Source organism: Bipolaris zeicola, assembly GCF_000523435.1.
Source record: "Bipolaris zeicola 26-R-13 unplaced genomic scaffold scaffold_66, whole genome shotgun sequence".
Lineage (NCBI taxonomy): Eukaryota > Fungi > Ascomycota > Dothideomycetes > Pleosporales > Pleosporaceae > Bipolaris > Bipolaris zeicola.
The window spans coordinates 62,750-87,503 of NW_006912115.1; the positions used below are offsets into that span (position 1 = coordinate 62,750).

Below are 24,754 nucleotides of genomic sequence, written 5' to 3' on the forward strand. Positions count from 1 at the left end.
GCCACCTCTTCAGTCACTTCACCAGGCACCTACAGAAACACCATGAGAATTAGGCTTTCCACTTCTACCTTATATGCCGATGAGATGTGAACGCGTGTGGAGTCACAGACCGCCAACGAGCCACGCCGAACTCGCGACGTCGTTGCCAGAGCGCTACGGAACTGGCAGAAATTAGATGTGAGAGAGACCTGATATGTGAGTAGCAGTGAAGTGAACATGCGATGGCTGTTGGGAGGGGTAACATTACTTGGCTTATATTACCATTTGGGCATGTGAAAGTAGAAATGAGGCATAGCCACGATTCATTGCGTGGGCTTACCATCTGATCACCTTCCGGCACACTCACAACCACGACCACTGACCACTCGACTTGGTGTCCACACAGCAAGGCCAGGCTGTCCTCATGCAGCCAGCCAAAGAGACGTGTCGGAGAGATGCCAAGCACTTCAGGCAGACACAACTAGACCCATAGAGTGTTGTGGAACAGGGTAAAAGCAAAAGAAACTGAAACGAATATGCATGCGCACATGTAGCCTTACCCAGTATTCTGCCCTGTGAGTCATAATACACTCTACCGTACTCCATCTTTTGCCACGCTAGACCTCCCGAATATGCGCTCCAACGCCAAACAAACAAGAACAATGCAGGGCAACGCAGCTCAAGATAAGCGATATACCCTGCCCCATACGAGTTCGAAGCTACCAAGGAGACACCTCTTATACAACGCGCTTGACCTAGAAAGCGCATTAGTATGGCGACCCAATAAGCCGGCTGTCCATTTCATCGTCTTGCTTACCTCAAAGAATCGCTTCAACCACCACACCTGGAAGAAACCCTGAGCTGCCAGTACGATGAGCTGGAAGATGCTCCACCACTTGACGCGCGAATTGGTGCTCTCAGCAGTGTTTCGGTGTACTCGCTCACGAGTGCTCATATACATCTCCTCATCCTTAACCTGCGCTACAAGTTCTGACATGGCCCGCACTGATACCGTTAGCGTATGACCTTGCCTGCCTCAATTCAAACGTTCTTACCCTCTTTCTCCAAAGGATCTTGCGGGGCTTCTGACTCGGGGACGTAGACAATGCCGTGCACGTTGAACGAGACCTCTTTGGTGTTGGCACCCCAGTGTTCGTTGTTAAAGCAGTACGTGTACTTTCCATCCTCGGTCGCATCGAAAGAATGGTCACCGTTGGCTACGCCGCGCTCGTGGACTTGATAGGTGCGAGAGGGAGTCTCAATCTGCCAAGTTGAATTAGTCCTGCTGCTGCCATTGCCGTCGCCCAAAGCCACATGTCTCTTTGACGCACCCAGAAATCAATTTCTAAATTCCCACTGCCGCCAAACTCCCGGTCGCCAACTTGGAACGTGACTGTCATCTTGTCGCCTTTGTGCAGTTGCTCGTGGAAGCATTCGCGCTGATGGGCCTTCATCTGGATGTTGTGCGCTGTCGCAAATGACAGGAGACTGCTTGCCGCCGCGAGAATGGCGAATGAAGGGAACAGCATGTTTGCGGATGTCGTCGTGCTGCTTTGTCGTGCTCGAGGTTTGGATTTGGGGAAACGCCAAGTACGTATACGGAGATGCCAGCTTGCCCGCAATTCCAGGGCCAGAACACTAGCGTCCCCCTTAGTCAGCGACGTTCTGATCTCACCCTCCTCAGAACGTCTTCTTCATCCCAACCACATCTCACTTATTCCTAGATATATTTCTCAGACTTCACTTAGAGAGGTACATAACTCTTTGCCACCTTTGCAAGTCGCGAAGACAATTTTGTCTCACTACAAATATACATGGCTATCACATGTACCACCATTACTGTGGTTATGATGGCGATCTGCGGTAATTGCAATGTTATCAGAGTCTAAACTCTCTGGAAAAAATGGCGTATCTAAGCAGCGTATTAAAGATATATCTGGGAAGGGTGATGTGCATCTTCAAGTTTTTAATTGTAATATCTACCTCGCCACAGCATCTCACTTCCTACTCGTCATGCTGTCTCTTCTGTTCCTGAGTCACCTCTATTTCGTTTGTGCAGCCTACCTCATATTCACCGGTCCTGTCGATCTTGTTTTTGAGCGTTTGTGAAGACCCTGTAATCTCACCTCCACCGGAACTTACTTACAATTTGCCACTTTTGTCCACGGCATCTGTGAGTTTTGACACGGATATTCCATCTACACGCCGTGAGTTTCGGCACTGGTACTCCATCAATACACACACCATGCCCGACCCATCCAGCGCCCCTCGAAGAGTATCATTCGGTTATATTCTCGGGTTCAGTGATAAACCTTACAAAGATCCAAAACCACCACCGCCACCGCGCCCCAGAAGGCCGAGCCAGCTGGCTGAATTGGTAAGTCACCCGATACTACGCTATATCTATTACCAATGCTAATTGATGTAGGTCGCTTCGCCCGGAGGTTTGGTAGAGTGGACAGCAAGCGATGGACGCAAGGGTAGACTTACAGGCATGGGCAAGCCGCAATTGACTGCCGCAAGTCTTGCTAAAGTCCCATCTGAGATCCAACCAACAAAGGAGCATTCGAAAAAGTCTACTTACAAAAACCCCGCTAGTAACCCCGAGAACCTATGGACAACCGGAGGCTGGGATAATGTCGAGGCCACTGGTGGGTCAATAAAGTCAACATCAAAGAAGGCGCCTAGCAGCAAGAACAACGCCTGGAAAACTGGTGATTGGAATCCCAGTGGTTCTAACAAAGGATCTCAGAAGGCGGCCAGCTGCACCCAAGTGCCGGGGGGGTCGGGAGATCCTGGTGATCTTTGGCAAACCCAAGCCGGTACTTCCGCTGATGACACCAAGAAGGAAGGGGACAAGGAGGATGAGAAGAAAGCTAAAAAGAAAAGCGAGATGAAAGATGAAAAAAACGATGGGAAATCAACCGAGCAGGCAACCAAGAGTGGAGATTCGAACGAAACGCCAGCTTCAACCAACACTGTTACAGAGCAAGGCTCGGCAAAGAAACCCGATGACACAAATACATGGACGAAGGAGGAGGACGAGCAGCTACTGCAGATGAAAACGGAGAATGCGTCATGGAAAACTATCCAGGATAAGTTTGGTAAGACCAGGAAACAGTGCGCAGAAAGATGGAATATCGTCAAAGCAGCAGGCGGGAAACCTGACAATGCGAATAACAACGCTGGTAAAGGGGATGCAAGTCAGAAGAAAGACAACAAGCTTGACGAAGAGAAACAGAACCAGGGCACCAAGGACAGTAAGAAGGACAACAGCAAGGAAGAAGACAAGAAAGACGCCGAAGTTCCTGATGTTCCCTGGGGCGACACCTTCGAAGAAACGTTTGGCGAGACAAGTGACGACAAGCAAGGCGAGGCCGAGAAAGCCAACGATGGAGATACCTGGGGAACGGGTGATCCTACAAACACAGGCAACACCGATGATGCCAAAGACAGCGGCGATCTCTGGGCCAAGGTGGATGGCGCCGGTGATAGCAAGGACAAAGACTCTGGCGATCTATGGGGTCAGGGAATTTGGGACACTACCAACCAGGAGACCAACCTTGCCGCAGCTCCGAACATCCCGCAATCCGCAGCTCCAGCAAAACCCGCATCACCCCCTCGCTCCACCAAAGCACCATCCGAGGCCCGCTCGCGCCGCAGCTCGTCCAGCAAGTCTAAATCCACCGCGACTCGTCCTGCTGAGATCGAACTCGAGCCCGATGACACCTTTTCTGCCGACGATTTACGCTTGATTGCCCGTATCCTGCAGCAGGACTGCTCGATGGTGTGGAGTAGGCTTAGTTGGCGGTTTAGGGATAAGACGGGTAGGACACTTGATCCCGAGGTGTTTGAGAAGAAAATTACGGGGATAGTTGAGGGTGAAGGGAGGAAGTGAGGGGTGGTTCTTGTTTCGATAGCCACATCCGTTTAAGCTGTGCGTCTCAAGAAGAAGATGTATACATGGTTCCCTCCAGTAGTTCCAAGATGAGACTGATTGCTTTTTCATGTATGCTAAGGCAGTTACATATAGAATCCTCACTCCAGCAATCCCAACAGTCCCTCCCAAGGCCTCAAGTCCACCGTCCCACTCTTAGCCTTGGTATCCAACTCCCTCTCGTCATAGTTCCCCGCAACCCACTTCTTCACCTTGATATCCCCTATTCCACCCCACTTGACCTCCTCCCTACTAAAATTCAATACAGTAATGAACCCCTTATCCTTGCCCCACCGGCGAAACGCCACAACCTTCTCGTGTCCCATATCCAGCATTTCGAAATCGCCATACACGAAAATGTCCTTGTTTTCCTTGCGGTGCTCCAGGGCCCGCTTCCAGAATGCGTGGACGGATAAGGTACCGGGGGATGGAGTGGGGTTGGCGAGTTGCTCGGCGACGTTGATGGCGGAATAGTCGGTGTTGACACGCATCCAGGGGGTTCCGGATGTGAAGCCTGCTTGAGGGTCGGCGGACCATTGCATGGGTGTGCGGGCGCTGTCGCGGGCTTTGCGTTGCATGATTTCTGCTGCGAGGGCTTGTTTTTCGGGATTGTTGGGGTAGAGGTCGCGGTATCTGGTGGTGTGTTAGAAACATGTTGGATATGAAAGAGTAAGGGGGGTGTGGTTTACTTCTTGAAGAAATTGATACTTTCAATGTCTTTGTATTCTTCGGGGCCCCATTCTTTGGGTATGTTGCGCATGCCGATTTCCTCGCCTTGATAGACGTAGAGGGTTCCGGCAAGTGTTGTTTGCATGAGGCAGAGGAGCTTTGCGCCATAGGAGCGCCACTCGTCACTGTCGTCGGTATATCTGCTTATGCTGCGGGGCTGGTCGTGGTTTTCCACATATAGTGTGTTCCAGCCGTCCCGCTCGAGCATCAGGCGCTGTAGTCTGTTTACGATTTTCTTGAGATGGCGTGCATCCCAGGGGTGTAGCGTGTATTTGAAGTCGCCGGGAATGTTGTCGATGTCGACGAGGTCGAAGTTGAAAATCATGTTCAGCTCGCCGCTTTCTGAGCCAACAACTTTGATGACTTCATCTTCGTCACGGACAAAGGGCATTTCGCCCACGGTCAGAGTGTCATACTTTGACAGGACGTCGCGGCGTAGTTCCTTGAGCCATTCGTGTAGGCGGGGACCGTTAGCAAAGTACTTGTCGCCTGGTTGGTACTTGGCATCTTTGACTGAGATTGCTGCATCAGGAAAGGATTGAACCTTTGAGATAAGGTTGATGACATCCATGCGGAAACCAGAGACGCCGCGATCCAGCCAGAAGCGGAGGATGTTGTGTACGGCCTCACGAACATCGGGATTTTCCCAGTTGAGATCAGGCTGCTCTGGTGTGAACAGCGAAAGGTAGTACTCCTGTGTCTTTTCATCCCATGTCCACGCCGAGTTGGCTTCTCCCAAGATCTGTGCCCAGTTATTTGGCGGTTGGCGGTTGCCATCGGCGTCGTATTTTGCTGGCTTCCATATATACCAGTCTCTTTTCTTCGATTCCTTGGATGATCGAGAATCGAGGAACCATGCATGCTCTTCTGAGGTGTGGTTGACAACCAGGTCCATGACAAGCTTCATGCCGCGTTTTTTGGTTTCCTGGATCAAATTATCGACATCAGCCAGAGTGCCGTAGCTGGGGTCTATGTCTTCGTAGTCTGCGATGTCGTAGCCCATATCGGCCTGCGGGCTCTTGTAGATTGGGGATAGCCATATTACGTCAATGCCTAGGTCCTTGAGGTAATCCAGCTTGGATGTGATTCCCTTTACATCGCCCCAACCATCGCCGTTGCTGTCAAGGAATGAGGCAGGGTAGATCTGGTATACCACAGCCTCCTTCCACCACCGGTGCTTGTCTGTGCCGACGTACAGGTCCTTATTTTGTGCAACGGCTGACATTTTGATTCGTTGTAGCAATTGATTCCAGGTGAGGTGTTGTAAAGATGTAGTCAGTCCAATCTGGCCATGTGTCGTCTCTGCTTATGAATGTTAGAGGGGATTGCTTTTTGTGGACCCTTTTCGGGGGCACCATACAAACGGCGCATCTCAACTCGTGGGAGTGGGGGTGGGGTGCGGGACCGATTGCCGCACAGCAGGCGATACATCCGACTACCCACCAATCAACAACATTTATTTCCTCTGTTGGCTCTGTTTGCATTTCGGATCGTCCTTGGATCTGGTCACGGCAGCAATGTGCGATCGTGCCTCAATATGATTCGTCCATGAGTTGGACAATCCCAGACAGCACGTTGATTGGCCGAAATTATATACCGTAGGTACTGCGTCATTGTAAAGGGCACGAGACCTATTGCCCGCTTCAGAAACCGGTAACAAACTGCTACATGATATACATTTAATAGAACTACTACCACGCTTTTTTCAACTACTAATTGTTTTCGTTTTTTGTGCGCTTGTCTGTCGGTCCGATATTGAGGATACGCGTCGTCATTGATAGTCCCACCGATACCCCACTACCAAGCCGAGGCATTACTTCGAGCTATGACGCATCCAGCAGATATCGAGGATGGAGGTTCTTCCGGCTCGCGGACACCACTCCTTGGATGTTCTTCACACCAAAGGATCGGGGATGATGTTGATTCCGACAAAAGGAGATGGTCGGTACTGCGGCTGCTCAGGTTCCTTGGTGGCGGCATCTACGCCCCGGATTCGACTACATATGATCCTATTGAGATTTTGCTGAATACCGAGGACAAAAATGAGAAGGATGATCTTACTATAAAGTGGAGAGACAACAGACTGAGCGAGCTGAACTTTGTCGGCGTTGTGGTACGTACAAGAATCAAGATCTACCGCAACGCTACGTGCGCTGTGTCATGGTTCCTTAAGTACTGGAAGCAACGAATGGATTGAAGTTTATTTATGGCTAGAGGGATTGTAAAGATCAATGCTGAGCTGACATGTTATAGTCCGCTCTTTTGGCTGGAGTCCTCACGTCTACAGGAAGCTGGCCCTCCATCTTGCCAAATGGTGAACAGTCACCATGGCCAGTGAGGACGTCCTGGTACTGTGGTATCATCCTTTCACTTTTCAGTATTCTCACAGCTGCCGATCAAACTGTTCGACTACACCGTCTATCATCGCACCGTGATGGATTGGCCAACATCCGCAAAATTCTTCAGAAGACCAACGGCGAGAGAAGGCATTCTTCGAAAACTGGTCGTAGAGCACCTAGTCATTTGCAGATCTTTACTTGGCAGATGCCGGTTATGTTTCTCACTTCTGCCACTCTCTGTATGATTATCGGCATGTTCCTGCATGTGTGGTCGGCAACCACGCATTTAGATCATCCATACGTCTGGGATGACAATACCAAGGTACGCTGGCTGGGTCATTGTTGTGGTACGTTTCACTGACACTCTCATTCAGGTCGCCGTCGCATACAGCTCTGTCGCAATATTTTCTATCATACTCTTCTTTATCGGCCAGATTTCGCTCTTCACGCCAGGTCGAGAGTCATAGCGGAACTTGAGGGAGCTTTCCCTAGCCATGAATGGTATGTGCTCTTAGTCTCGGGCATGGGGATTTTCGATTTTTTGGAGAGATCATCGAGGGCCCGCCTTATCGGTACATGGGCTGCCTTACCATATTAGATTGGTACTTCACTCTAGTTACCGGGGTTCTCACGAAAAGATTCTATGCATCAAAACATTTTGGTTTCCAAGTTTAAGTGACATACTTTGATATCCTAATAATTATTCCTTCAACTTTACGATAGCAACAACCTCTATTGTTGGGAGCGAACGAACCCGATTTTTGTGCAACTATCCCGTGCACCAATAGGTGCCTGATCGGTATGTTCTGGCACTATAGCGTCAAAGCTTCTTTTCGGACAAGCATTCTCCAAGTTAAAAAGTAAGTCTTTGCCGATCCCAAGCGTTCCACGCGAGAAAAAGGAGTCGGAGTTTGCAGATCTCAGATCTCGCGTGATTACTCTATGCTTTCCATACCCCTGGTTTTAAATGCGATTACTTACTAAATAAAGTTACTCATCCAGATATCCAGTTGACAACATAATGATGTTGTGGCCACAGAGTCCTCGATGAATTCTCCAAAAAGGCTACAGGATTCCCTCATACTTGTTGGTTGCCATCGGGCGTTTCCCTAAAAGCAATCAACGAGATCACGGAAATGAAGGGGAAATTAAACGAGACTTCAGCGAGGGAAAGTTTGTGACTGACGATCGTTGACCCCGAGCGTCCCTCAACATTAGTGCCTGTTGAAATCACATCCGAAGTGTTGAAAGGTATTCCGGGATTACCTGCTTACTGTATTATAACATGAGCTTGTAATAAGGCCAGTATAATCCGGAAGAAGACTAGATTCAAAGCATTAACCGCCGATGAGGCTTAACGAAAAGTGGTTAACGACCTGCGGCTCTATCACGATGCGCCCGTAATCAACGGACCTTACCGCTTACACTGGAGATCACGCCACGGGAGAAATGGATGAAGCATTTTCCAGAAATGGATCTCACGAAGTTGGAATAACGGAGATTCAGGGGTGTTTTGATGGGTTAAAAGAAAATACACACAAACTAGTGAATAGGAAACAATCGAAACTGACTATGCTCTGCTCCCAGCGCCCTCACCACATTTTTTCTTGACGATCCCGGCAACCGGCTCCAACGATTAGCGTAGTACCAACATGTCTCTCTTCTTGCGCCTCACGATGTCGGGCCTGATGCGGCAGTGCCGATTCCTTAGGCATTCACCGCTGACTTCGCTAAATATACCCAACTTCATGGACCCTTCAACGCCCATCTCCGCATCGCTTTATTGAACCATCCACGGCTCCCCGCGTTTGCGATGCGAAACGGTCGGTATAAGCATGTTGTGTAAACTTTACTGTCTGCTTTTACTTCCAGATTTAGATGCCCGCGCTCAGGCCAGCCAATCACAGACGCCCATGTCAGCTGCGGCTGACCAAACAAGGCGGAAAACGCAAGCGCCACATATTAATTCTCGTATTCGGGAACCGGCGACTAATGCGCTAAGGTACCAGGAAGCTCTGTTGCTTCGGACATGTTTTTTTGTATCGTTTCCCGGACTGTGCAAGATGTTTAAGAAGAAAGATGCTCTGGCGATTGCAAGAGTGTCCAAGCAATCTCGCTCACTTCAATCCTTCTCAGGTTCAAGATGCGTTTCCTAGCACTCTCCTCGATTAGCTTGCTCGCCAGCACAGCTACTGCATATTCAAATTCAAATTCAAATTCGAATTCGTGTAATGCATGCGAGGAGCTATCGTCTGCCCTTCCAAACAACACATTTTATCCCTCAGCACAAACTTACAACGCATCGATTCAATCATATCCCTTTCTCCAGCTTCGATTACATCCTTCTTGTATCGTCCGTCCTAGTACATCGCAAGATGTATCTACGGCTGTCTCGATCCTAGCGCAAACCAACTGCACCAAGTTTGCAATCAAGGGTGGAGGTCACAATGCAAATGCAGGATCCAACAACATCGAGGATGGTGTTACGATCGATATGCAGAGCTTGAAGAAGGTCGAGCTTGCAAAAGGTGATCAAGTAGTAAGAGTCGGTGCTGGAGCTTTGTGGCAAGATGTTTATGATACCGCTGAAAAGCGCAACCGCACTGCTATGGGTGGACGTATCGGAGTTGTAGGAACTGCTGGATTTCTGACTGGTGGTAAGTAAAATCGACATCTTTTAACTCCATTACTTCTGAAGCTGACTCTGCTGTCAGGAGGTATTGCGTTCCTGAGTCCCGAACACGGTTGGGCATGTGACGCGGTAGAGAACTTTGAAGTCGCACTCGCCAACGGCAAACTTGTCAACGCGAACTCCACGTCGAACTCTGACCTCTATGCCGCTCTCAAGGGCGGTCAGAACAACTTCGGTATTGTCACTCGCTTCGACCTTAAGACTTACCCTGCACGCCGAATCTGGGGTGGCAGAACTGTGTACGGTCCCAATGCTACTCAAGCTCTGCTTTCAGCGTACACAGATTTCAAGATGGGTGAATACGATCCCTATGCAGCTGGCTGGGTCACTGTACGATACAACCACACAGCTGCTACCTTCAACCCAGTCAGCATCATGTGGTACACCAAGCCAGAACAGAAGCCGGGCGCGTTGAAACCGATCATCGATGTCCAGCCTCAGGTCATGAACGGCAGAGTCGAGGCTCCCATCAGTGAGCACACCAGGAATGCTTCGCGACAAGTTTCCGCAAACCCTCAACGAACCATCTGGGCAACCACCTCATTTAAGATCTCACCAACCATCATGCACAGCATTCACGACATGTGGAGCAAGATTGTCCCCGAGATCTCCGAGCAGTACGCTTCCGCAAAGCCCGTTGCTGAGATCACCTTCCAAGCTCTTCCCGCCCCTCCACGAAACGGCACCGCGCCTAACGTTCTCGGATTCGGGCCAGAGGAAACTCCCGAGAAGGATCTGATATTCCTTCAAATCATCTTCACCTTCGAGGACGCCGCTGCAGCCGACGGTTTCGAAGAGGGACTCATCGACCTCGTGAAGCTAGTCGAGGATATCACCAAGAAGGAGGGCGTCTACCACCCCTACAAGTACCTCAACTTTGCCGCATCCTTCCAAGATCCACTTGGAAGCTACGGAAAGAAGGAGTTGAGGAAGATGTATAAGGTAGCGGATAAGTATGACCCACAAGGCATTTTCCAGACTCATGTTCCTGGCGGCTTCAAGCTCATTTGAGCAGCCTGTCATTTCGCGGGGGAAGGGGCGCAGTGTAGATAAAGAGAGATGCGTTTTTTGTTGATACCTTAGCCTAATATCCAATGAGCAATGTGAAGAATGCGCGGAATACGCGATACGTTGAATTTTCTTTTAAAAAAATATGATGCAAATAGTTTGTGAAATTTGATGCGTTATTGATTGTTGTTTTTTGCTAGCCACTCTTTGAACATACCCAGCAAACAAGTACACGTGTGTCAAAGTCTGTTTTGGTTCTTGGTTCTTTTTTCGCTTCACCATGGCGTTATTCACTACCATATAATATGTAGAATATATGTTGACACAATAGCCAGAGACTTTGCGTAAAACTTTTTTTCTCATTTTATCAGATAGCTCTCACGTCGTCATCAGCAAAGTGACCTTCGAGTAACATCACAAGTATCTAGTCAAAGTACAGTATCAAATCCCTGGAAAACACCTCTTATTCAGAGCAGTCAAAAAACTCTTTGGGCTATTTTATCGACATCCACATACAACTCGAACATCTGTACGGACAAAATGCACCCTGCGCTGATTGTCGCGGTGTTCAGTGCGGCAATCGTCGAGTTTTGGATTACGTTCGCACTCATATATGCCGCTTTGCAAAGATTTGATGAACGGCCATTCGGTAGGAGAGTCGGAGATGCGTTGAAGTTAAGGTTGCGGAAGGCATAAGGGAGGAGTCGAGAGCGAAGGGGCTGTGAAGCACTACAGTTTCCATGAAGCGTCATCAAAATCTGGGAAGTTTGAGATCGTTAAGAGCGCTTCAGCGATAAACATTCTAAAAAGTTTTCATCGATTTCAGATAGTGCGAGTGCGGTGGATTCTTAGCAGTAGATCACATGACTATCCTGGGAACATCCACCGTCCACCGATGTAGTCCTGTCGTACCTCAAAGATGCAACTCATTTATCATCTCCTCTCCCGATAACCCTGCAAGTAGATTCTTCACGCTCTCAGTCGCCATCTGCTCACGCGTCTCTATTGTCGCACTCCCAATATGCGGTACAAGGACAGCTCTCGGCTGCTTCAAGATTGGATGATCAGCAGTAATGTTCGGCTCGTTCTCTATCACATCCAGACCAGCACCAAAAATCTGCTCTTCATCCAGCGCCTTTACCAAAGCATTGGTGTCGATAATGGGACCGCGAGCGATATTGACGATGACAGATAGCTTCTTCATCTTCGAGAAGAAGTCCGTACTAACTAGGTGTTTAGTCGACGGAGTTAGAGCGCATCCAACAATTACAACGTCGCTTTCTTGAGCGAGCTGGTCAGTGCTTGTAGCCGGCTCGATGGGGATGCCAGAGTTCTTGAGTAGACCGAAATGGTCTTCTCTGGCGGGTTGTCCGGGCTTAGATGTAAGATAGATGACGCGCTTGATACCAAAGGGCAAGAGTCTTTGCAGAGAAGCCTGTGCGATTCGTCCAAAACCTAGAAATCCTACTGTTGAGCCTCGAATTTGCGGACCCGTCATGAGCAAAGGGTGCCACGGCATTTGCGGCCACTCGCCTCTGGCGACTTTCGCAATAGACTCTCCACCTCTTCTTTGCGCCATCAGAATCAGCATGACAGTAAGATCTGCAACAGCGTCGGTAAGGCATGTTGGGGTGTAGCCAAGACGTATGTTGCGCTTGTTCAGAGCATCTCGGTCAACGTGGTCGGTACCGACGGAGAAAGAGGCAATTGCTTTCAGTTGAGGCCCAGCAGCCTCTAGAAGTTCTTCATCGACTTTGTCTGTTAACATCACCAAGATGCCAGTTGCTCCGTTAACATTTTCCAAGAGCCAAGATCGGTCGCAAGGCTGCATACATGCACGTTAGCCGTCTGCAACCTTGGTGCCTCCGAACGTGCACTTACCTTTTCCGACTGCCATTGCACAATCTCCAAGCTCTCATTCTTCGCATCTAGTAATTTTTGAGCCTCATCAATGAGCTGGCGCGTGACAACGACTTTGGTCTTCGCCATGTTGGGGTACGTGTTAATGGTTGAACAGTTGCCGTGGTCGATCTGAAGCGGGGTAGAATTACTAGTCGTCCTGTCTATGCCCACCTGGTCTTCAATGCGTTCAAGACGGTGGGTTAGCTGCGACGACAGTTGCGATAGCCTTTGCATTGACAAAAGATCTGTAAACCTCCTCTGGGATAATAATTCAATCTTTGCGCATCACGATCGGTCGTCTTTATCCCGATCTTTCCGCCAATAAGCAGGCATGTCAGCGGTTTAAGGAGACCCACACTCTTTTCTCTTATGAAGACAATTTCAAACAGGATGCAAACATATATCTGTTGATAGTTTCATGAATTCTTCTCAGTTACCACTCTCTCGTGAGGTATTCCTAACCGTGAGCTCTACTACATATACTTACAATTCTTGCTTCGGTGCCTATCATACCTGATGGGAATATTTATTGTTAATGTGAAGTAGATGGCTAGCCATGAAAAAGCTCTTTACATGGTCATTCTAAGCCTTCGAGAGCCTAGAGTAGTCTTTGTGTTGTTGGATTTGTGGTGGTCATGGTGCATACAGTCGACGAGTCGACATGTCTAACCCAAAGAGGAATGTGTAGCCGGTCTGTACCCAACCCCACCTTTGGCCTATACCATAACATCTACATCTTCCTATAAGGGTTTTGTACCATATACTTTGACATGCAAGAAAATTGACACTGACTCAACAATTACAATACTCTATTGAAACATCAGGAAAGCAGTCGTATCGCCAACGATCTAAAACTATCATGGAGCAACGAGCCAGTATCCCTGTCTTACCACCAATCGCAAACCCTCTACCTTCATACTGGCAAATTCCACGATCGCCTCTTGCCAATGTGATCAAATCCGAGACCGATAACCCCACCAAACCTTACGACTATGTCATCATTGGTTCTGGTATCTCGGGTGCCATGATTGCTCATAACCTTCTCGAAAAGAGACCAGGTGCACGTATAGTGATGCTGGAAGCACGTGAAGTCTGTTCCGGTGCGACAGGGCGTAATGGTGGGCATACAAAAGCGGCAAGTTATCGGACTTATATGCAACACGTTAAGACCCTCGGAAAACAAGAGGCGCTCAAGATTGCAAGACTAGAGTACGCAAACATCGTCGAAACGCATCAACTAGCCGAAACATTAGGCATAGACTGCGAAAACAAGCTTTGCAACACTGTTGACCTTATCTACGATAAATCCACTTTTGAGGCAGGGAAAACAGCTATCCAGGCATTGCGTGGGGATACTGAGGATCATGAGAAAGAAGTTGGTAAAGCTGCATGGTACCAGATCCATGAAGATACAGCACAAGTCCAAAAACAATTCTTCGTTGCACCAGAGTTCTCTAATTCTACACTGAAAGAGCGAGAGAGGCTGGAAGGTGCTTTTGAATACGTCGCAGGTCGCGTGCACGCATACCGCTTCACTACAGGCGTACTATCAAGATGCATCAAGAAAGGCCTGCAGCTACGCACAAACACAACAGTCGATAGCATACAGCCATCCAAGGAAACCGGCACGGACAGCATCACCCGTTGGGATATCATAACCAAACATAACACCATCTCAACCGCACAAGTCATCGTCGCATCAAACGGCTACACCCCCTACATCCTCAAAGAACTCCAAGGCGCCATAGTCCCCATGCGCGGCCAAATCACCGTCCAACGCCCCAGCAGCGCTACCAAACTCCCCTCTCCCCTCCCAACAACCTACTCCTTCATCGGCTGCGACGGCTACGAATACATGATCCCGCGCCCGCTCCCCTCCGGCAGCCAGCACATCGTCATCGGAGGCGGTCTCGCACGTCTGCCCGATGGTGGCGCCGCCGAATTCGGAATCGTAGACGACGCCTCGCTGAACCCGGCTATCTCCGCCTACCTCCGCGAAACACTAACGGGGTACCACGGCACTGAGAACTGGGGTGAGGCGACGGAGGCTGAGGCTGAGAAGCGGGTCGAGAGTGAGTGGACGGGCATTATGGGGGCGACGGCGGATGGACAGCCGTTTGTAGGCGAGGTTCCTGGGAAAAAGGGTGTGTGGGTTTCGGCTGGGTTTAATGGGCATGGCATGGTGCTTTGTTTGAAGTCGGCGGAGGCGTTGGTGGGGATGATTGAGGGGGGTGCGGTGCCAGAGTGGTTTCCGGGGAGCTTTTTGATATCGAAGGAGAGGGTGGAGAAGTGTCGGTTTAGAGGGAGGACGGATTTGATTGGTGAGGAGTGAGTTAGAGGTAGAGGAGAATTGGTGTTCCGTTTGAGGAATGTGTTCATCTCTGTCTTTCTAAAGCCTCTGATGATAGTGTTCTGTTATTTTGATAACACCGTGGCTGCAGAAGCTATATCACTGGCAGTACGATAGTTTGTGGTGAATCTAGCACAGATACGATCCGCAGCGGCGTTCTCTGACACAGCATACGTTTACAACCGTTTTATTGAAATCTAAAGTACCGGGGTATCAGATGTAATTATCAAATCGAAATCTTCTGATGCGAAAGTCGTCACATCCGTCTAGAACATCTGCCTGTTCCTCATCTCTACTGGCAGGAAGCACATCAAGAGTGCAGAGAGCCAGATACCACCAGCACCTAGCCAAAGGATACCAGCGCTTTTTTCTGCAAGAAACTGTGCACCGGCATACGGTGCGACGATTCCAGCTATGCGACCCAGACACGACAGAATACCACTGACACTTCCTCGGTAGGTGGTATCGAAGAGTTCTGGGGCAGACGCATACAGAACAGCGTTGAAATACTGCGACTCAATCAGTACTTGAATACATGTACAGATTCTTCAGTACTTACCGTTTGCATAATGTACTCGAGAGCATTGAGGCCAACGTATGCTGCTGTCGAAGAGACTTGCGTGTACATCGCCATAGAGACTCCTTGGCATAGAGCAGAAAAGACGAGCGACCATTTCCGACCTAGCAATGGCATCTGGACGGAGAATAGCGCAAGGACTGCACCGATGATGCCAGGGAAGTAGATGATCATGTACTGTTCGTAAGTGTCGCTCACGCTTGATCTACCGTCCGAGACATTGTTGTTGTAGAGGATGATGGGAAGGAAAGCTCCTGCCAGATTGAACGACCAGTAGTCTCCCTAAAACAGAGTTAGTAGGCTTACACGAAGTCAGATAATCCAACTTACCATGTAGGTGAATGCGAGCAAAATGAAGATGTAGGCAGACAACTTATTATCGAAGATGCCCTTGAGACGCTTCAATTCCTTGCCAAAGCCTTGAATAACCTTCTTGGTTGTCGCTTTAGTGCCTGCAGGTGCTTCTGTCCTAACATGTGCACCAGATGTTGCATTAGTAGCTGCGTCATCAATAGCAGCAAACATGTCCACCGTCAGGGTTGGTGGTGGCTGCTTATTGAACTTGGCGATTTTATGGAGAACATCAATGGCTTCAGCCTCTTTGCCCCTAGCAAGCAAAAACTTGGGCGATTCGTGAAAACGGAAGACGAAGAAACGAAGGAAAAATACCGCTAATGTCATCGAGCCGAGAACAATGACGTTGTAGCGCCAACCCATGTTGTCGTCGACTGTACAGCAAGCTTCGCCGTCACCAGCGCTCACGCAAGACGGCAGGTTAGGGTCGCAGCGCCACTTTGCTGTCGTACCATAGGCGATAACGGATGCAATGGCGACTCCAATAGGCTGCCACATGGATAGAAGTGCAACGAGAAAGCGGCGGTTATGTGGCAGAAATTCAAGGGCAATGGTGGCATCGATGGGAATGTTGCCTCCTAAGCCCAGCGATGCGAGGAAGTAAATAGCACATATCGCACTATAGTTGAATTTAGGAGCAGCCTGGTTGGATATTAGTGAAGGAACGTTAATTCTGAAAGCAGAAAACGTACCAACAAGAGTCCGAAGATTGAAGTAATCAGACAAGTCAAGTTGAAAGCCCATTTGCGGCCAATAACATCTACAGCAAGGCCGAAGAAGAGTGCTCCGATAGCCAATCCCGCATTTGCAATGGAAAATATGTTTCCTTGCTCTGGGGCAGGAACATCCATCTATATCTTACGTCAGACGTATACTATTGAATGCTTTTCGTATACTCACTTCTTGGTAAATGGAAGTGACGATCAAACCAACGCCTTGGGCCCAAGCAAGATCAAGGAAGTAACCGAAACCGCAGAGAAACCAGATGCATATTTGGTATCTGCCCATCCCGAATTTGTCTATTTCGACATTGATGAGTGCTGCCTTCTTTTCGAATACGTTGAGCGGGTTTGCGGCAGTGCCTTTGAGAATTGCAGCAAAGGATAGATCGGTTTGATCGACACGCTCGACGTCATTGTAAATGGGAATTTCAACCTGAGGGTGGGATTTGGTCGTAACGATTTTTTCATCTTCACTGGAATTTCCAGTCTTGCGCTCGGGAATCGACGTGTCGACCGGGAATTTGTCGTCGCCAGCGACGTGAACTTGTTTATTCTCGGGATGGTTGACGTCCATGCTGGCTGTAGATATCGGAACCGGCTTTCAGAAGCTGGTCGTCAGGGACTTGCGTGTGGGATGGGCGAGGTCAAGTCGCCGCGTGGATATGGCAAGTTACAAGCCGGTACTGTGGGACAGTGTGTTATATGGGTGGGGAAATGCATCCCTTCCGCGCCACACTCGAGCTACTGGTGAAAACGGGTCTAAGCGGCGGATACTAGGATCCTTTTCATTGATGCAACTACCGTCCGTCCAACAGCATCAGGCTCCGAGGCGGTAGAGTTTTAGCGACGGAGAGCTCATTGGTTGCCATGTTATCATCCTGGCATACTGTATGACATCGTCGAGCAGCGGCACTAGGCCTTGTCCGTACGTTGGAGCTCGTCTCTCGGTCTGTCCGTGTCGCAGAAATCTCTGCCATGGCTAAAAAGATGCCCTAGCAGCTGTGCCATGGCAGGTTTCTTGACTAGGCTTGTATTTCCATAATAGCGTGATGGCGGAATGGGCATAGTAACGAACAGTTGAAGCGCCCATGCTAGCCGTCCCCGCTCAAGGCTGAGGGTTACGCAGTGCATGCCGTGAACCCGTCATTTTAGGGCACGCTTCCTGTCGCCTCCTTCTCCACTACACATTATTGCCATGGGGTATATTGGCTAGCTTTCGCATCGCGAGTCAATTGCCATGCCGATACCGAGATCTTGCCCCCAGCCCCCCACTTTGATGAGATTCACCGTTCACGAACATGTATGACCATGCCGTTTCTGGTATAGCGGCAAGTCATGCACGTCATTGTGAGCTCTTTGATTCCCTCTTCTCAATTCTGCTGTACAATTGTCATCGTTTACCACGATGAACTTGTACTTTTTCTTTGACACGTCTAAGAGTTTCAGCCGTTTTTGTACGAGCAGCCCACGTTGCTTCTCTGCTTTTTTCCTTGCTCTAAGATTACAATGATCACACGGTGTCACCCAACACAACAGAAGAAACATTAAGGGTGTCTTAATTCGGGTGTCAACCATCTCCTCTGACGCTTTCTCTCAAATTACTTGTCCAATCCGTACTCCTTAATCAACCTTTCGCTGGCAATCTGCCCAACCAGATATGCAGTCGCCTGCGTATGATTATTTGTCGTAACTGGTGCAACACTCATATCCACCACTCTCAAACCTTCTACACCCCGTACTTTGAACTTCTTGTCTACTACCGCTTCTTTATCATCATTCTTTCCCATCTTGCACGTACCAGCAGCATGCCACACAGTATTGGCGTTCTCTTTCGCAAACGCATCAATGGATTCATCCGACATTGACTCTGGGGCGAGGATTTTGCGCACAATGTATGGTGCAAGGGCGGTTGAGGTGGTAAGTTTAGTCCATGTGTTTCGGACTGCTTCGCGGAAAACACGGGTATCGTATGGATGAGTAAGGTAGTTGAGCTTGATTGCGGGCTTATCGGCTGCATCCTTAGATCGCAAAGTCACACTCCCTCTCGACAGCGGATTCATGAGGAAGGCAATGAAGCTCATATATGTGTTGCCTTCTGCGAGCTTCGTTCCAGGAGGCCACAGAGCCGAGTTTGCTATCAGCTCGTACGTTGGGACTTCATCCTTTGAAAGAAATTCTTGGAAATCCTTAGGCAGTGCTTTGTACTCTTCGAACGTCTCGAGTCCGGGTAGTTTGAGAAACCCGCCCCATAGAGCTGAGTTATGGATCGCCAAGGCACCAGAATTATCCTTTTCCCAGGCCTTTTCTGCTTCGGCAACAATTTCGGGATTGCTCTCAAAGGCGTACTTGTCATTGACACTTCCATCGACTTCGACGCTTATAAAGGTCAAGACATGGTCATGGAGATTTTTGCCTACACCGGGCAAATCCACTTTGACGTCGATTCCAAGGGCTTCGAGTTCGGACATGGGTCCGATACCGTTGAGAAGGAGCAGTCGAGGTGAGTCGATTGCGCCGGCGCAAATGATGACTTCGTTTTTGGCGGTTGCTGCTGTATATCAGCATCTTGCTTCTCTGACTCCATATCCAATTCCACCTTCATTCGAAGTCAGAAGAAGTGACCAAAACATACCTTCTCGTCCATTCTCCGTCACAACCCCGACGACCTTCTTCCCTTCCCACAGCAATTTCGTCACCTTTGCGTCCGTCCAAATGTCAAGATTTTTTGGTGGATCAGTCAAATGGGCAATCGCACTCGTACACCTCCCTTGCTTAGCGTATGTAGCTGGGAAAATGCTAATGCCTACTGGATCTCCAGAGTTCGGGTCCAAATTCAACTTCTCCCCCGCCTGCATAAGTGCCTCCATCTGTGGCTGGACAGCCGTCTCCAGAATGGGCGGCAGCCCAACATTTAACTTACCCTTGGTCCCATGTTGAACCGATGAAGGGTTAGCAAGGTGACGGTACGTCTTTGAGCCCGAGGAATCGAAATTCTCAATCTTCTCGTATGCTCTCTTTACGTTCTCCCACTTGAAGGTGCCTTCTCCATCTTCGCCATCATCATTGACAAGGTCGTCCCATCTTTCATAATCCCTCTTACTACCATATAGGTATACTGCGAAATTCACCATACTACACCCGCCCAATCCCTTTCCGCGCGTATACGCAATCTGTCGTCCGTTCAGTGCTTCCTCTGGCTCGGTGATATAGCCATGGTCCAGATCTGGGCGCAGTGCTGGCGCATGGTAGCGGTGGTACGGAGCGCGTAGGTAAGGGCCACTGGGCGCACCGCCAGTTTCAAGAAGCAGAATGTGGGGTGCAGCGCGTGTGTGAGTTAGGCGGTCGGCCAACAGGGGTCCAGCAGTACCGGCTTTGAAAGAAGATGAGTATCAGTAAAGAAAAATGAAGCAAAAGAGAACAGGGTTGTACATGTAGGAGAAAAGCTGGGGACAGAAGAACATACCACCAACAATGATGAAATCGTACGACGAAGCCATTGCACGACTAAATACCAATAGTCCTGACCTCGGCTCAAAGTTTGTTGTAAATTAATTTCTAGACTAAGTGCCCACCAGCCGCGGACCTCGAAATTTATACCATTCCCCCACATCTCATACCGCCGTGTTACCCCGGCCTCTCCCTCAACCCAAGAAATCCACTTTACCCAAACTCAATCTTACGCCATCTCCATCAGGCATGTGAGCATCGTTACCGCTCACGCCCAGCATCACACGCCAGCAAAAAGACAACGCAGTGCATGTCTCATCTCTTCCATACACTCCCCCGTACATACTTCTCTCCCCTCCCCCAGCATCTCAAACAAAAAAAACCCACCCCGTCTACAAAAGACAATAGAGGCGAGCTCCTACTTACACTGGCTGTACACAACACAACCATCCCACCCGCCCGCTCCAAAAAAAATAAAAATAAAAGAGAACCCTGCATACCCTCGCACCCGCATCAGTCCATCTCCGCATTAGCGCCATTCAGTCCCATAAAAGCACATTGCTGATGTCCTGTTGAGTAAGCCAAACATAACTGGTCAGGCAGAAAAACAGACGCATAGCAATAGTTACACTGCATGCATGGCGCTAGGTAGAAGTATATGATTTTCCCGTCGGGCGGTACCCGATTTGGGGGGGGGGGAGAAAGAGAGACAGAGAGAGGGGGGGTGGAGGTATTTTTGGGGGGATTCGGTGATGAGATTCGGGAGATGGAGCTAGAATGGGAAGGGGATTATGGCTGGAGGGGGTTCGGGTATGGGCGCGGGTACGGCTACCGGAGGAGATGTGTCGGATGGGAAGAGGGGCAAGAGTGGGGGGTGGGGTAAGGGTTGGATACGGAGGGTACTAGGCTGGAATAGAGGGGGCGGGGGGTTTTCAGGGTCTGTGATATCTTGATATTTTTTTTCTCTCTACTCTATGTATATATAATCATGCATGAATCCTGTTGTGTACAGTGTATTCTATAAGTCTATTCTCATATCGCTGTCATCTTCCGTTGCAATGCTCGCACGCTGTGAGAAGAAAGGCTCTTCTTCCCTAGCTTGAAATAGCTTTTTTTTTCATGCAAATCTCAAGACCATCCCTCACATCTAGTTTACTTTAGTCAAGTACCTCAATTAGCTCCGAAGCGAGGGCAAGGCTATTTAGTCATCCGCATGCTTACCCATTGCGACTCGTGGTTCATCGGCACAAGGGCCCTCGATAAGCGATTACCTATCAAACGAACCCAACCCATTGCTTCCCCCCCCCTCCCACTAGTAGTCCGGTAGCAGTAGTATAAAAATACTGACCCACAATCCATGCACATCTTTCCACAGAAAATGCAGTATCCCCCTTCTATCTCTTTCGATAAAAGGTAAAGATTTTCCTCGAAGCAACGCATGGTACCTCGCGTATGCGTACCTCGGTCCCCACATGTGCAGCCCGCGGCGGCGGAGTTCGCATCGCAACCACTAGCCACGTGCGAATAATCTATTGGGCGCAAAAATAACACGATGTTCATCAAATTGGTGTCTTTACTTTCTCGGGTATCTGAGGTGGAACCGGTGGTTCCTCGGTGGAAACCCTCATGACTTCGTTTTGCGTAATCATGGTGGACATTAAACTCGCGGGTATGCTGTTGCGCAGCCAGTCTGGTTTCCTAAATATCTTTTTTCCTACAGGAGTTGCGTGGGCATTTTCTGCTGGAGCGCCTTCTGCTGGAGAGCCTTGCTCTGCGTCCCAGACGCCGATTCTGCCTCTCTCGGAGCCTCCGCTGGGTTGGCGACCGCCGTTTGTCGCTAAGCTGCGGTGGTGGAGGGGAGAAAAGTGAGGGAACTTTCGGGCTATGAGGGCGCGGAGATCAGGAAGTGAGGCGGCAATTATGGCGAAGGAGATTTGGATGGAGATAAGAATGTTGACCGCGGAGCCAAAATACTGCATGTTGCTTTCTCTGCGCTTGATGAAGGGGATCTGGAGGAGGGCGACTACGCAGACGGTGAAGCCGAGGCCGAATATCACGACGAGACCGAGGCGCTGGCGGAGTTTCAGCTTGGAGAGCTGCCAGACATATACGATTGGGAGAGCGAATATCATGCTGTCAATGATGCTGTCACCGATGGCTGCGGAGTAGCTATATACGGCGGAACTGAAACATTGCGACCCAGTGAAGTCGAGCCAGTCGTCGGTCCAAAGCTTGCTGATGTTTTCACAGTATACAATGAGTACGGTAAGGACCTCGATGAAGAGTGCAAGGGCCATGGCAAGAAGAATGTAACAACATTTTCGGAGCGATGCCATCCCAAGCGGGAAGATGCGCAGATAGTATGCAAGGACTGAAAACCGAGTAAAGGTAACAGCGAAGAGGTAAGCGATACGTCTTTCGAAGATGTGCTGCTGAGTGTTAACGTGATAGTTTGAAATCTAGCACGAGTCATACCTGATAATATGGTACTTCTGATGTTCGATCAGGGCTATCAAAACGATCAGCATGACTCGCCACACCATTAGCTGGTGTAGACGGACCCTTTTCTATCATAGCCCCAGTTATCCTCTGCACTCATACATGATATGACAGTGCGTGCAAAAGCAGCTCCCTGGTTTGCTGTTAGCAACGGCGACGTAGTAATGTAATTTGGATTCTTCGGCACGACTCGAACATACAGTGCCTAGCAGTATCAAAATATCATCTGCGGCAAGCCTTTTCTTGATAGCTAATCTTGAATAAACTCTGAGAACCACAGTGCTGATTGCTAACACCATCAAAGGCACTTCGACAGCCAGCGCTGTTCGGAAGCTATTTGTTGCATCTCCGGCGTCCACATTGACAATTGGCTGTGTGATAGTTGGGTGAAATTCCGTCCCCTCCAATGCAATCGGCATGCTGTAAATGTGTGGGTATTGGAGTAGTAAAACAAAGTTCAGATTAGTCGGCGTGGCCTAGCACTAGGTGCAGAGGAGAGGGGCGTCACATTGAGAGTAAGGCTAATCGTGAAGAGAAAGAAGACACCTCACCAAAGCATGCTGATGCTGATGCTGATTATGATGCTCTTCCAGTACCGCCAAGGCAGTGACTGCTCTGTATCCGCTGACACGCCTCCGGCGGCTTACTGAGCGACGAGCGTAAGCCGCTCCACCAATAATAATTCAGCGTCGTTCCTGCGCCAATACCAAGCATTGGCAAAGGTGCTGACATGCTTCTTCGATCGTCTAGTAAGGCGGGAATGATTGAAGTGATATCATGAGGTGCAGTCTTGAAAAAAAATGATGTATTTGAAACAGAACTGAAGGCCTTTTTTTATCGAGAGATGAAACCAGCATGTTGTATGTCCTGTGCTGACTTTGAAAACCACGTTGTGAAACCCTCAAATTTGGCTTGGTTGTTGGATGCTTTAGCCTAAAAGATGCCTTCAACTTTATCTGATTGGTCAAAATCATATGCATTTCCGTACGATCTGTTCAAGTAATTCTTGAGCAGCTGTTCACTGGGAATGTATTGTGCAGCGATATCCAGACCTGTCTTTTCGGGCAAGAGTTGTTCGGCAAGCTCTTCGGCAAACTCGACTTGCATAGCATTGCGGTACCAAGGCGCGAAATGGACTATAAATAGTGAGATTGGCAACATGTTGCATATAAGCAGAAAACTTACTCATAGCGAGCATTACTCTGGGATCGGTAGTCAGATTGGGCTTTCCTCCGTGCCAGAGTCTCAAGTCCCGTATGATGATGCTGCCTTTCTTGACGATTGGTTGCGAGGGTGGCCTAACTTGCCGACGATCGTCCAGCAGATGTTCCTTGATTCTGCCGCTAGCACGGTCACCGTGTTCGCCTTCTTGATCGGCAATAGTGGTATTGTTGTGTGTCCCGAGCCATATTTCAGTAGAACCATTCTCGGGAGTCATGGTGACTAGGGGAACATTGATGACAAGAGCAAATGGGATAGAGGGATGGTCGAAATCCGCGTCGTTGTGAGTCGGCTGGGACGCGGGTGGTGATGTTTCGGTAGGGGGCAGAGCTGTATTGCCGGACATGAATCGCAAAGAAGGTCTGGGTCCGAGTTTGGTTGATGTTACTTGAGTGACAATTGGATCTACAATGTGCCATGAGTTTTTGGTCATGCAGCTGTCCTGCTGAAATACAGAAACTTACTGATGTATATTTCGTTGCTGAACCACTCTTCCGTCATGGGCGGGTCCTGCTGGATATTGCCCTTGTTGTAATTGAAGGGGCTATCCTTCCTCGCCTGCAGCTCATATGCATCTTGGACCATCTTCTTATTCAAGCGGTCCAAGACGGCATGGTCGACCATATCCTCCAAGACGACGAGACCGTCACGTGCAAGAGCACGAATTGCGATTTCGAGATTGCGTTGGTTGAGTGCACCATTCTTGATCTCGGATGCTGAGGGGACAACGGAGATGGGAGTCGAGGAAAGAGTAGGAGCCATGATTGAGATGAGAGTGTGAAGGCAAACAGGTTAGACGAGTGTATGTATAGCCAGTATCAACAGCAAGTCGCGAATTTATATAGACTCGAACTGATTGGGAATACCATCGTGATGCTCATGGGATGGCGGAATACACGTAATGGGACTAGAGGGGCGCTAGTCCAGTTGCAGCACAGCAACCGGTTTTGTGGATACCAAGTGCGGGGTGCTCCCAGCTCGAGTGTCGGAAGAGCAAG

At 49.3% G+C, this 24,754-nt stretch overlaps 12 protein-coding genes across 12 annotated transcripts; 4 read left to right on the plus strand and 8 right to left on the minus strand.

The window, feature by feature from the left end:
* Nucleotides 1-716: 716 nt before the first annotated feature.
* COCCADRAFT_36438 (uncharacterized protein) lies at nt 717-1,508 on the minus strand (the record flags this gene model as incomplete). Its single annotated transcript, XM_007713732.1, has 4 exons — nt 717-734; nt 797-984; nt 1,035-1,242; nt 1,311-1,508. The coding sequence occupies 4 exons, from the start codon at nt 1,506-1,508 to the stop codon at nt 717-719; spliced, it is 612 nt and encodes a 203-aa protein (XP_007711922.1).
* Nucleotides 1,509-2,224: 716 nt separating this feature from the next.
* COCCADRAFT_95154 (uncharacterized protein) lies at nt 2,225-3,877 on the plus strand (the record flags this gene model as incomplete). Its single annotated transcript, XM_007713733.1, has 3 exons — nt 2,225-2,356; nt 2,408-2,777; nt 2,880-3,877. 3 exons carry the CDS (start codon nt 2,225-2,227, stop codon nt 3,875-3,877), a joined length of 1,500 nt encoding a protein of 499 aa, XP_007711923.1.
* A 140-nt stretch (nt 3,878-4,017) lies between these two features.
* On the minus strand, nt 4,018-5,870 carry COCCADRAFT_25961 (glycoside hydrolase family 13 protein; the record flags this gene model as incomplete). The annotated part of the gene is made up of 2 exons (XM_007713708.1): nt 4,018-4,549; nt 4,606-5,870. 2 exons carry the CDS (start codon nt 5,868-5,870, stop codon nt 4,018-4,020), a joined length of 1,797 nt encoding a protein of 598 aa, XP_007711898.1.
* Nucleotides 5,871-6,470: 600 nt separating this feature from the next.
* Nucleotides 6,471-7,451, plus strand: COCCADRAFT_4718 (uncharacterized protein; the record flags this gene model as incomplete). The annotated part of the gene is made up of 3 exons (XM_007713700.1): nt 6,471-6,758; nt 6,899-7,306; nt 7,359-7,451. 3 exons carry the CDS (start codon nt 6,471-6,473, stop codon nt 7,449-7,451), a joined length of 789 nt encoding a protein of 262 aa, XP_007711890.1.
* Nucleotides 7,452-8,398: 947 nt separating this feature from the next.
* Nucleotides 8,399-8,699, minus strand: COCCADRAFT_36442 (uncharacterized protein; the record flags this gene model as incomplete). Its single annotated transcript, XM_007713734.1, has 2 exons — nt 8,399-8,526; nt 8,597-8,699. 2 exons carry the CDS (start codon nt 8,697-8,699, stop codon nt 8,399-8,401), a joined length of 231 nt encoding a protein of 76 aa, XP_007711924.1.
* A 428-nt stretch (nt 8,700-9,127) lies between these two features.
* Nucleotides 9,128-10,687, plus strand: COCCADRAFT_95199 (uncharacterized protein; the record flags this gene model as incomplete). Its single annotated transcript, XM_007713735.1, has 2 exons — nt 9,128-9,641; nt 9,699-10,687. The coding sequence occupies 2 exons, from the start codon at nt 9,128-9,130 to the stop codon at nt 10,685-10,687; spliced, it is 1,503 nt and encodes a 500-aa protein (XP_007711925.1).
* A 910-nt stretch (nt 10,688-11,597) lies between these two features.
* Nucleotides 11,598-12,673, minus strand: COCCADRAFT_25964 (uncharacterized protein; the record flags this gene model as incomplete). Its single annotated transcript, XM_007713709.1, has 2 exons — nt 11,598-12,509; nt 12,566-12,673. 2 exons carry the CDS (start codon nt 12,671-12,673, stop codon nt 11,598-11,600), a joined length of 1,020 nt encoding a protein of 339 aa, XP_007711899.1.
* A 772-nt stretch (nt 12,674-13,445) lies between these two features.
* COCCADRAFT_95167 (uncharacterized protein) lies at nt 13,446-14,918 on the plus strand (the record flags this gene model as incomplete). Its single annotated transcript, XM_007713736.1, has 1 exon — nt 13,446-14,918. The coding sequence occupies one exon, from the start codon at nt 13,446-13,448 to the stop codon at nt 14,916-14,918; it is 1,473 nt and encodes a 490-aa protein (XP_007711926.1).
* Nucleotides 14,919-15,202: 284 nt separating this feature from the next.
* COCCADRAFT_95162 (uncharacterized protein) lies at nt 15,203-17,163 on the minus strand (the record flags this gene model as incomplete). Its single annotated transcript, XM_007713737.1, has 5 exons — nt 15,203-15,445; nt 15,496-15,795; nt 15,844-16,509; nt 16,560-16,718; nt 16,768-17,163. The coding sequence occupies 5 exons, from the start codon at nt 17,161-17,163 to the stop codon at nt 15,203-15,205; spliced, it is 1,764 nt and encodes a 587-aa protein (XP_007711927.1).
* A 1,024-nt stretch (nt 17,164-18,187) lies between these two features.
* Nucleotides 18,188-20,086, minus strand: COCCADRAFT_4723 (GMC oxidoreductase; the record flags this gene model as incomplete). Its single annotated transcript, XM_007713701.1, has 3 exons — nt 18,188-19,137; nt 19,222-19,959; nt 20,053-20,086. 3 exons carry the CDS (start codon nt 20,084-20,086, stop codon nt 18,188-18,190), a joined length of 1,722 nt encoding a protein of 573 aa, XP_007711891.1.
* Nucleotides 20,087-21,595: 1,509 nt separating this feature from the next.
* Nucleotides 21,596-22,954, minus strand: COCCADRAFT_36448 (uncharacterized protein; the record flags this gene model as incomplete). The annotated part of the gene is made up of 4 exons (XM_007713738.1): nt 21,596-22,465; nt 22,512-22,545; nt 22,598-22,668; nt 22,736-22,954. 4 exons carry the CDS (start codon nt 22,952-22,954, stop codon nt 21,596-21,598), a joined length of 1,194 nt encoding a protein of 397 aa, XP_007711928.1.
* Nucleotides 22,955-23,468: 514 nt separating this feature from the next.
* Nucleotides 23,469-24,518, minus strand: COCCADRAFT_4725 (uncharacterized protein; the record flags this gene model as incomplete). Its single annotated transcript, XM_007713702.1, has 3 exons — nt 23,469-23,671; nt 23,721-24,161; nt 24,221-24,518. 3 exons carry the CDS (start codon nt 24,516-24,518, stop codon nt 23,469-23,471), a joined length of 942 nt encoding a protein of 313 aa, XP_007711892.1.
* Nucleotides 24,519-24,754: the final 236 nt, after the last annotated feature.